The sequence below is a fragment of the Carcharhinus amblyrhynchos genome, chromosome 22 (assembly GCF_965287045.1).
Source record: "Carcharhinus amblyrhynchos chromosome 22, sCarAmb.v2.hapA, whole genome shotgun sequence".
Taxonomy (NCBI): domain Eukaryota; kingdom Metazoa; phylum Chordata; class Chondrichthyes; order Carcharhiniformes; family Carcharhinidae; genus Carcharhinus; species Carcharhinus amblyrhynchos.
The window spans coordinates 9794841-9807125 of NC_137345.1; the positions used below are offsets into that span (position 1 = coordinate 9794841).

General features: G+C 41.5%; 1 protein-coding gene across 1 annotated transcript in view; it reads right to left on the reverse strand.

The window, feature by feature from the left end:
* Positions 1-8594: 8594 nt before the first annotated feature.
* Positions 8595-12285, reverse strand: part of LOC145357143 (uncharacterized) — a 120859-nt gene continuing 117168 nt past the window's right edge. Inside the window, exons 24-25 of the mRNA XM_080210299.1 lie at positions 11314-11366; positions 8595-8903 (exon numbers count right to left, since the gene is read on the reverse strand). Of these exons, the coding sequence (XP_080066425.1) occupies positions 8595-8903; positions 11314-11366 (362 nt within the window). The remainder of the gene's footprint in view (positions 8904-11313; positions 11367-12285) is intronic.

The window sequence follows — 12285 nt, forward strand, 5'->3', positions numbered from 1 at the left end:
TGGTTCCAATCCTAAAGATACCAAAGCAGATGCCTAACACAGATGTAGAACCCTTTAACATGTAAATTAGGAGCTGAATACAAGGTCAAAGGCCCTTTGTCAAACTGGTCATTACAGGAGCAGGATAAGTTTTGAGCCCATATACTCAGGATTCTTAAGCACCCTGAGTCACCACCAAGCAAAATTAGGTTTTTGAATTTTAAAGGGAATAACACCATCCCATGGAACAAGAGGGAAAATAATTTCTGCTCACACTTCAGGAGAATTACAATGCTACCTCTATAGTCTGCTCAATTGCCAAACACAATACAACAATAATCTGCATTTATATAGCATCTTTACTGTAGTCCCTAGGCACTCTGAACTATCTCGAACACACTCACTGCCTGAGGTCTGCTTCACCACACTCTGGTGGCTGTACGTGCAAATGTGAAGTGCCCTCACCAGAATGTGTGTCCCCTTGCCCTGACATGCTAATGGGAGAGATCGTGATGCTGTACCTTCTGAGGCTCCTTCCTAATCCTTGCAGGCAGTTGTTGGGCACAAGACGTCTGGCACGATCTGAAGGTTCATGAGTGCAGGACACTAGAAAATGAGTGTTATTTGATGTTTGAAAACCTTCAATGAGTGTGCAAGGTCAGACTGTTCAACACCATTATGGATGATGAGATAGTGTTTTAATGGTTGTTATTGACATAGGGTGCAAGTCCTACCCCCTGTAATGTGATGTATTATTCAGCCATGGTGGGGTATATCCCATCAGACCTTGGGTACTAATGTTCCTCAAGAATCCTAATACCTCCTAATTTTTGCTCTCAACATGACCCAAACTATCTACATACCATTCCCTGGACTCATCGTATTCCAAGCCCTTTTCTTTGGTGAATACTGACGCAAAGTACTCATTTAATATCTCGTCCATTTCCTTGAGCTCCATGCATAGATTTCCTCCCCTATTCTTGAGTGGGCCAATCGTCTCCCTGTCTACACTCTTGCCCTTTATATATGTACAAAAAGCCTTGGGGCTTTCCTTAATCCTGCTGGCCAATGACTTTTCATGACCCCTTTTAGCCCTCCTTACTCCTTGCTTAATTTTCTTTCTACTATCCCTGTATTCCACACTTGCTTTGTGCGTTCCCAGCCTCCTATCCCTGACAAATTCTTCCTTTTTCTCTTTGATTAGGCTCACAATATCTCATGTTATCCAAGGTTCCAGAAACTTGCCATATACTTATTCTTCATCCTCACAGAAATGTGCCGATCCTGAATTCCTAGCAACTTACACTGAAAGCCTCCCACATACCAGATGTTGATTTGTCCTCAAACATCTGCCCCCAATCTACATTCTTCAGTTCCTGCCTAATATTGTTGTAATTAGCCTTCCCCCAATTTAGCACCTTCACTTGAGGACTACACTTATCTTTATCCATCAGTACCTTAAAGCTTACTGAATTGTGGTCACTGTTCCTGAGCTGCTCCCCTACTGAAATTTCATATTGGAGTTGTACAGAAGAACTATGAACTAGCTGACTGAATGGCCTACCTCTGTTTCTAATGTTGCTTTATGCCTGTAGTCACATGTTGATCAATTTCTCCCCTATTCTTTTTAATCCTAATTAATAGTCGACTTTTCAATGTATATCTTTCAAACCCTGCAAACACCATATTTTTGTAAAATACATCACTTTCTTTAATGGTATTACCATTTCTCCTTCCACTTTGCTTTTATTAATATTTTCCACTTACATACTTATAATTGTTAATGAGCCATTACCCCTCCTTCTTTATCAGAAACATTTAAGGATTATGGATTTTGTGTTAATTGCTGAGCATCCTTTTTAAAAAAGCTGTTTAACATCATGATTAAGATAGCCGAATCTAAAAATTGATTTAATTTCTACTTCAAAGTTACAACGAAAAGTGCCCAATAGTAAACTGTAGTTTCTTGCTGAGGGATGTTACACCTGAGGAAGGGAACATTTTCTGCTAGTGAAAGCTCAACCAATTACAAATTGGTGCCACTATCATATAATTGTACAGCACTGAAGGAGGCCATTCAGCCCACCTCAGTTGGTTTGGGGGATTGCCACTCAGGGTGCTGTTTCTTTCACTGAGAACCTAATTTCAGAAAATGTGTCAATGTTCATCTCCATCATACACCAAGCCTGGTAGTTTGCAGAATATAACATGGCTAAAAAGTTGAGAAATCCACTGTGTGCTCAAAATATACTTTAGGAAATCATTTTAACTTTGATTCCTGATGTTGAAGCTTGTATTAGGACAATGACCTTTCACCCAATATGTAACTTGTGTCCTGGATTGCAAGGCCCAAAACTGTGCATGGTGATCTGTTCAAAGTACCTAAGCCATTGAGATGATATTGTAACTTTAAGAAACACATTTGAATTATGTATCTTATGCAGGGATTTTTTTTTTTAACAATCTGTTCTAATCATTGCCCCAGGGTCTATAACTTGTATGGTAACTGCAGCAACGTAATTGATCCTAATTGCAAGAATGCTTGTTTTAATCGGGACTAATGTAATTCTGTTGCTTTTAGTGTTTCCCTGGAATTTTGCAGAGTAGGGCTTTATTAACTGGTTAAGGTCATGTGTGGAGCTAGGTTCACACAGTATATTCAAGTTTAAATGCTGCTTGGATCTGGAGAGAACAGTGTCTCTCTTTTCCCATCTCTGTGGTTTGGAGACTGGGAGCTACCAGAGATTAGATTTACTTCTCTCAAATTATGCTGTTATGAGGAAACTGCTGTCTGAATCTCCATCCAGAAGTATTAAAAAGCTGGAAATCTAGCACCATGTGAGTACACTTGTTTTTGTGTTAACTAATTTTGAAGAAAGGTGCATATCTATATCTGTGGGGATATTGCTTTAAATTGGAACCATAGAGATAGTTTGCTGTTAAGAATTATACTTTGTCATGTTAATATTTCAATTGGTAAAAGTTATGTGAATTATTTTTGCAATATTCTAACTCTTAAGTAAAGTTTATTTTGAGAAAAACTTCCTAGTGAGTCACTTGAATTGTACCTGGAGTGAAACATTTTACACTCACCCTAATGCTAAAATCAATTGTAAAAGTTGGGGTCTAGGCTAACCTCATAATATACCATGGTGTATTTCTGGCCTGGTCTTCAACACCATTTCTGCACCTCCTCCCATCAATTCCTGGCAATTATTGTGATTTTTTTTGCCCTATAGCTCCAAGAATCCCATCAATTAGTTTCCAGCGGAATCCTCTGGGACTGTCAAACTTTCATCTACATGCTAAGATTAATTCCAAAACCTTAATGGAACAAGTCTTCGGAAATGATGGGAAAATTATTTCTGCAGAATTCAACTCGACAATATAACTGCTAAATTAGTACCACTGATGAGGGTTTCTGCGATGTACTGGAGAAGATGGAGTTCTTCTTCAGAGAGAAGGTCATGCAGAGATTGAATAGAGGTATTCAATATTGTGAAGATGCAGTGGCAGGAACATCAGCAACCAGTACAACCGATTGATAATGACAACCAGAAGCGAGCAAATTATGAACTGGAGCGCGCTGCCTGAAAGGATGGCAGAAGCACATGGAATAATACCTTTCTAAACAGAGTAGTATACATACTGGACAAGGTTTTACCGAAGAGTGTGACTAACTCTTTCAAAGAGTCAGCACTGGCAATAAGGCTGAATGGCTTTGCTCTGTGTTCAATGGTTTGCCCTCTCCCCTCACTCCACCTCCACCTCCCCTCGGCTTCCCTCTCCCCACTGCGTGTCTTGTTTTCTGGCGATGGAGACAGCTCACAATTGGCTGCCAGTAGGATCCTCTGGTCTCACGGACGTCTATGGCGGTTTATGTAGCTCACCCATCCTGCCACTGATGAACCCGCCATGAGAGGGATGCCTTCAGTGGGACAGTAAGATCCTGTGGTGGGATGGGCTGGAAAATTCCACCCACAGTTGCTGCAGCTGTTTTCTTCCATGAAGATAAAATTGGTAAATTCATTCCATCAGGATCATCATGAGCAGAGTTGAGTAGGTTTTGGGTGGCAAATTAGCACAGTGGTTAGCACTCCTGACTCACAGTGCCAGAAACCCAGATTCAATTCCAGCCTTGGGTGAATGTCTGTGTGGAGTTTGCGCATTCTCCCATTGTCTGCCTGAGTTTCCACTGGGTGCTCCAGTTTCCTCCCACACCTTAAAGATGTGCAGGTTAGGTGATTGAAACATTGTAAATTGCCCCTTAGTGTCAGGAGGATTAGCAGGGTAAATATATGGGGGTTATGGGAATAGGGCCTGGATGGGACTGTTTGATGGGCCAAATGACCTCCTTCTGCACTGTAGGTATTCTAGGTTCTGCAGACCTGTGCCATTTTGGTGAAGATTGCACGGGTGTAACTTTTATAGGCTGAGTGGTTATGTTGGTTGAGGATCAGAGACCACATCCTTGAAGAAAGGTGCTGGACCCCCTGATCAGTTAGCTTCACAGTGGTACAATTCTGGAAAGGGGTAAATAAAAACGTGCAGCAAAGAATCAGGTTTCACTAATGATAAAGGGTGTCATAGTACCTTTCTGAAATAGAATATAATTGCACCGTGAGACAGATGTAATTATAAATATTTTCAGTGCTGCAGCTGTGTGATTTATGTTGGCATATCAGCATTCATCCTTCTCTCATATCATCAGTAATATACAGAAATATGTAAAGGAGGCAGGTTAGGCTGGAGGGCTATTCGGAAAAGAAAATTGCATCCTTAGCCTTATTAATGAGGGAGTAGAGTATAAAAGTAAGGAAATGCTTTATAAATGTTAAGCCTTTACTGTACTCAATTCAAGACATTACAGGAATAAAATAAATGCAGAATATAATTTTTGCAGGGTTACATTTGATGTAAATGATACTTTGAAATTGATATAGTTGTGCACATTCTTTTTATTGCATTTTATTCATATTTGAAGACGTTATGGTATCACGTGCTTTATACCAGCACCAGACAATATATAGATAACTCAATAAAATAATATACATTTTAATGAATACACCAATGATACATAAATTCAAAATGACTCAGTTGAAATTAAGACAAAATCTTTTGGGAAAAGAACTGGAAAACAAAAATGAATAAAACTAAAATCATTTAAAATACTGGTACAAGTTTGCATTGAATTGCATAGAATGTTCAGTACAAAAATAGTCCAAGTAGCTATGCTGTTTATGCTCCATACAAGTTTCTTTCCATTCTATCTACCCAATCTCATCTTGTTACTCCCTTTTCTCTCATCTGGTTTCCATTTGTAAGCATCAAAGTTTGTAATAACTCATCCGAGGTCGGTGTCCCTTCACCCAATTTGGATTTATTTACATAAGTCAGCAACAGTCAGACAGGTATTTCCTCATAGAGTATAAACCCGGAGTGCCAATAACCCTGACACTCCACATTATATACACATGCAAGGTTTCTGATTGAGCAAGCCACTACTGCCTTAATCAGGGAGCTCGCATTCTAAGAGGTCCACATTGTGTACCTTGTCAAAGTCATTACATTGTTATTTGCTTCAATCACTTCCTTTGATTGCAGTACTCTATTGTCTAAGGGATTTCTCCCTTTTTCCCTGTTGGATTTATTAGTAACTACATGTAGGCACAGTGGTTCATAATGCTGCCTCACAGTTCCAGGGACCTGGGTTTGATTCCTGGGTCACTGTCTGTGCGGAGTCTGCATGTTCTTTATGTGTCAGCGTGGGTTTCCTCCAGGTGCTCCGGTTTCCTGCTTCGGTTTCCTCCCACAGTCTGAAAGACACACTCATCTTTCATGCTAAACTCTCCCTCAGTGTACCCAAACAGGTGTCAGAGTGTGACAAATAGGGGATTTTCATAATAACTTAATTGCAGTGTTAATTTAAGCCTACTTGTGACAATAATTAATAAACTTGAAAAAAAACTTAAGGCGCGAATTCTCTATTTCGCACACCCTACTACCACTGCCAGTGGAAACATAGAACTTGACACACAGCCAAATCTCCATTCACAATGGTGGGACTGGAGAATCCCAGCAGCAGGCGAGGTTGGAGAATTCCGGTCTACACTTATAGTCCTTAGTTTTGCACTGTCCAACAAGTGGAAACATTCATCTACATCAATTCAGCAATTTGCCCTTAGACTCTATATGAAGTAATCTTTGTCATGTGTCTATTGTGCAGTATCTTATCAAATATTTCTTTAAAATCAAATAACATTACATCTGGTATATTAACCTTCATTAACCATCTTCAAAAAATACTATTGGGTTAGGCATTTTACGACTCATATTGACTATTTTTAATCATACTTTCTTTTCTTTTAAATTCAGTTACAGGATATGTGTTTTGCTGGCTAGGCCAGCATTTATTGCCCTTGAAAAGCTAGTGGTGAGTTGCCTTCTTGAACCACTGCAATCTCTGTGATGTATGTACATCCACAATGCTGTTAGGGAGCGAGCTCTAGGATTTTGACTCAGAGATAGTGAAGGTATGGCGATATATTTTCAAGTCAGGATGGTGAGTATCTTGGAGGGGAACATGTAAGTGATGGCGTTCCCATGTGTTTGCGGCCTGTGTCCTTCCTATGTTTATGGTTGTGGGTTTGTAAGATGCTGCCTAAATTCATGCAATGCATCTTTTAATTGTACACACTGCTGCCACTCTGCATCGGTGGTGGAGGGAGTCAATGTTTGTGGAAGGTGTACCAATCAAGAGGACTGCTTTGTTCTGGATGGTGTTGAGCTTTTGAGTGTTGTTGGAGCTGCACTCATCCAGGCAAGGGGAGAGTATTCCATTACACTCTTGATTTGTGCCTTGTAAATGGTGGATGGGTTTTGAGGGAAGCCAGGATGTGATTTGCTCACTGCAAGATTCCTTGCCTCTGACCTGCTCTGGGAGTCACATTATTTATATAGGTAATCCAGTTCAGTTTCTGGTCAAATGGTAACCCCCGGGATGTTGATGGTGCGGGATTTAGCAATGGTAATGTCATTGAATAACAAGGGGATATGGTTAGTGAGGTAACTTGACATAGGTAGACAAATTTGTTTTGATACTTAACCTTCATTATCTACAAAGATATAAAATAAACAGTACAACGTGGACACTGATAACTACGCACGGGTCATTCATGGCTAAGCAATAACCTGCATAATCCGATACTATCAATGACATCACTTGTGCATGCTCACACTTACTAAAGATATCAGCAAATATATTCAAATAGGAAAATGCTTGCTGTTTGTTAGATTTTCTCTTGTTGGAGACGGTCATCACTTGGCATTGGTGCTGCATAACTGTTACTTGCCACTTGTTAGGCCAATCCTGGATATTGTCCAGGTCTTGCTGCATTTGGACGTGGATTTCTTCAGTGTCTGAGGAGTCGCAAATGGTGTTGAACGTTGTACAATCATTAGTGAACATTCCCACTTCCGGCTTTACGATGGAAGGAAGGTCACTGATGAAGCAGCTGAAGATGGTGGGGGCTAGAACATTTCCTTGAGAAACTCCTGCAGTGATGCCCTGGAACTGAGATGATTGACCACCAACAACCACAACCATTTTCCTTTGTGTAGATATGACTCCAACCAGTAGAGAACTTTATTCCTGATTGCCATCGACTCCAGTTTGGCTAGGCCACACTTGCCTTGATATCATGGGCAGTCACTCGCACCTCACTGTGGAATTCAGCTGTTTTGTCCATATTTGAAACAAGAACGGAAAATGCTGGAGAAACTCAGCAGGTCTGACAGCATTTGTGGAGAGAGAATCGAACCAAGGCTGCACTGAGGTCAGAAGCTGAGTGCCATCAACTCCTGACCTCATTATAAATGTTCTTCTGTCACTAACTTAGAGCTCAAACATCTAATTTCCTGACCTGGAGACAAAAAATTGATGGTCAACAAAGCAGACCTCTTAGAGCTGTTATATTCTGGAGGGCTGGTTTGGGTATTTGGGGAAATAAGCACTGGTTTGGGTGCCACAAGGCTTGATATTGGGAACACCACTATTTCTCATTAATACAAATGACCTAGACTCAAAACTCAAGGTAAATTGATTACATTTGTTGATAATACCAAACTGGGATGATCAATGGAAATGGAGGAAATAACTCTCAATTTATAGGAGTTGCATGGGGTCACTACTCGGGTGACTCCATAGAACCACAGAACCCCACAGTGCAGAAGGAAGCTATTCAGCTCATCAGGTCTGCATCAACCACAATCCCACCAAGGCCCTATCCCCATATTTATGCAAGCTGGTCCCCCTGACACTAAGGGACAATTTAGCATGGCTAATCCACCTAACCTGCTCATCTTTGGACTGTGGGAAGAAACTGGAGCACCTGGAGGAAACCCACACAGAAACGGGGAGAACATGCAAACTCCACACAGACAGTGACCCAAGCCGGGAATCGAACCCAGGACCCTGGCGCTATGAGGCAGCAATGCTAACCACTGTGCCATCATGCCACCCAGTCTTCTGACTCTTGTCACAAGAAATTCAATGCAACTGAAGTACAAAATAAGATGGAACAGTAAAAAACACTTGCACCACATGAATGATTTTCCTAATGATTAACAGTAGCATAAACTGTCATTTGAGAATCCTGCGGAGTATTGAGTGATGGAGCATTTTTGTCAAGTTGGCTTTGAGTACTGATGGTACTGTAGGTGACTGTGTCCATGTTGTTAACTGAGTGCCTTTCCACCTCACCACTCAGTGCTGGGGATTTCTTTTGAAACTGCACTGCTACATAAGCGATTTTGCTTTCATTATTATTGAACTGGACGTTTCCCTCGCTGAGTGCTCCTGCGGAGATACTTCGAGTGGCATTTATGTTTGCATAAACAGTGCTCCCTTCCGCTGCTTCCAGTTGCTACAATATATAAAAAAAATCCGATTTTTTTCTGATGAACTTGAACAGTGATTTGTGCTGATCTGATGAGAAATGTCTTTTTTGATTATTATGCCGGTTTATAAAGCATTGAAATGTAATTATAGCACAGAAACAAGCCATTGGCCCAACAGGTCAATGCTGGTGTTATTCTCCTCGGTGAGGAGATGCTAGCATTGGACTGGGGTAAGCACAGTAAGAAGTCCCACACCACCAGATTAAAGCCCAACAGGTTTATTTTGGAGCACAAGCTTTTGGAGTATTGCTCCTTCTTCAGACTTCTTCAAACTCTTCACTCACCTGAAGAAGGAGCGATACTCCGAAAGCTTGTGCTACCAGATAAACCTGTTGGACTTTAACCTGATGTTGTGAGACTCCTTACTGTTATTCTCCTTACCAGCCTCCTCCCATCCTTCATCATCTAATCCCGCCAATTATCTTTCTGTTCCTTTCTTCTTCATTTGGGAATCCAGCTGCCCCTCCAACAGATTTATGGTATTTGCTTCAACTACTTTTTGTGATAATGAAGATTGAAGAATGGGCAAACATGTTGGGGGTGAGGGGGGTGACCTTACAGGCTCATCATGCCAGTCAATCAGCATGGCCAATAAGATCACACAAGAGGCAAAAAACCGGGCTTGTGCACAGTTTCTTGCCTCTTATGATATTACTGGCCCTGTTCTGTAGGGTGCAAAACTAAGTTTAATATTCATGAGCTTATTTTAATATTATTAATGAACCTGGGATGCAATCGTCCAGGTGCACTTGCCTTAACAGCTTTACTGGTGGAGGTCCTCGCCGGTGAGTATCCCATATGCTCCCCAGCAACAGGGACCCGACGTGATGGTCTTGCCAGTGGGACTAGAGGCCATTAAAGCCCCTTGGTGGTTGGGGCTGGAGCAGGTAGTGTCCCTTGGACAGTGCCAGCTTGGTACTGCCAGCCTGGCACCCCAGCACTGCCAGACAGGCACTCTCATTGCCCACTGCATACCTAGGCATTGCCTACTGGACAGTGCCAATGGATGAGACCTCAGGGAAGGGGTGGGGCCTGAACAGGAGGGGTGGGGCCTGAACAGGGGGGGAGGGGTGGCATGGCATGAGGAGCTCCATGCTCTGCATCAGGGATTACCAGGGTGGGTGTGGGGTGGGGAACAGGGCCAGTGGGCCATGGGGGGAAATTGGGGGCAGCGAACGGCTAGGTGGGATCCTGGGTGGTGATTGGGGGAGTTGCAATCAAGGGTGGTGATCAGGGGTATTGCCATTGGGGGATGGGTTCGTAAAGTCTGGGGGGTGGATGGGTGGGTGGGAGGAGTGCCAAATCCCTTGTGCACTGTGAACTGTTGTGCACAGTACACTGGAAGATCGAAGTGAAAGCACAATAGCCCCATCTATCAGTCAGCAGGCAGCTGCCTGGTATGAATAGACTGTCCACGCCCCCTATTGGCGAGAATCACAACTAATTTTTATTTTTGTAAGTGACATAAGATTGCATCTGGGAGCTTGCCCAAAAATGGCCGCAATTCTTTCCCGTTTTCACGCGCGTTTGGCACTTAGAATTTTTTAAATTAAGATTGCCCTGTTGAGTTTTCAGTTGATGCAGAAAGAATTGCCACAAACAGCTGTGGTTCCCTGAGACAGATGTTGATCATGGATCAAAGATGTACACGAGTTTCCAATTGTTAATACAGTTCCAGAGTCTGATTTCTCAGAGCGAAGCTATTATTCCTGGCTATGGTGATGATGGATATGGTGATAATTTTTGCATCCATCACACCCATAAACCACATTGCTGTAAATTAGTCAAGGGTTAAGAATTCCTCAGCCTTTCTTTTATCTTTTCTAATGATTGATTGTGGCAAATTGTACCATTTCAATTCAGCAAAAACTAGGTAAGCACATGAAGGAGGTGGTGGCATAGTGGTATTGTCACTGCTCTAGTAATCTAGAGGCACAGGGTGATGCTCTGGGGACCTGAGTTTGGATCCCCCCATAGCAGATGATGAAATTTGAATTCAATAATCTGGAATTAAAAGTCTAATGATGGCCTCAAAACCATTGTTGATTGTTGTAAAACAAAATCCATCTGGTTTGCTATTATTCTTTAGGGAAGAAAATCTGCTGTCCTTACCTGGGTCTGGCGTACATGTGACTCCAGACCCATAGCAATGTGGTTGACTTCTAACTGGCCTCAGAGATGGGCAATAAATGCTGGCCCAGCTAGTGATGTGCACATCCCATGAATGAATAAAAATAAGAGGGAGAGGAGAACATGAGGAAATGCTGATAGGGTTAGAGGAATCAGTAAGACTGAATGACCTGTTTCTGTGACTATCTCACCCAGTTCCGCAAATTTCCAAACATTTTTCAGAGAATTCATACTCAATATCCTTACCTGATTATCATTTAGAGTCTTGTCTTTTCGATGAAATTCATTGCCATTTGTATCTGAAAAATTACAATGTTATTGTTGGAAGAACTGTAACAGGGATATTTAATATGCTTAAAATCTCTAAATTGATTGTGTCTTGCAGTGTGTGTAACATTAGATTAATCTACATTCATGTGAACCGCATTTCGTTTCCCTATATAGTTCAAAATTGGTTTTGGTTATTTTGCATAATGATCAGAAAGGGTGGAGGCACTTTTCACCTGAACCATCAGAGCAGAGCAGAAAACCTGCTGGTTATAATCGATTCTGATTTTCATCACAGTTATCCCTACATGGTGCTCTGTCAGATCACTGAAGGTGAAATTCAACCCCTGTCTCCATGTGTTTAGGATTTTGCAGGATAAAAATCCTTTCAGTTCTACTCTGAAAAGGAGCTCTTGTCCTGTTGCGCTATCAGTGAAAGACCAAACAATACAGGGAAAAATCAGCACCCAATTTAAACTCAAATTGCATTCATTTACACAGAGATAAAAGTAGACTCTGTTGATTCATTGGGATAAATTTTCCAGTCCCACCGATCCTTGGATATATCCCAGTTGGACAGAAGTTTTGGCAGACCATTTAAAGTTTTGGTGATCGCAAGTGGGAAGTTCTGGTCAGGAATGACCGGATTTTATTGGAGACAAGGAGGAACCAATTTATCAAACAAAATCTATTGACTCAGTACACAATTAAGTGAATGAAGTCCATTTACTCAGAAGGGTCTACTCGAAAAGTGCACAGCAGCAAACAATCTGCAGAATTTACTTTGAATCCCTGCTAGATGGAGCAAAGAGAATTGATGACAGAAAAAATATACAAATTCTCATTTTAAAACCTGGGTTATTTTTCCAGTAAAACCAGTGTGGAATGTGAATTTTGTCCTTGTAGTTGATTCTAGTCTGTTACTGGATGGTTTCTACCGCAATTTATTGC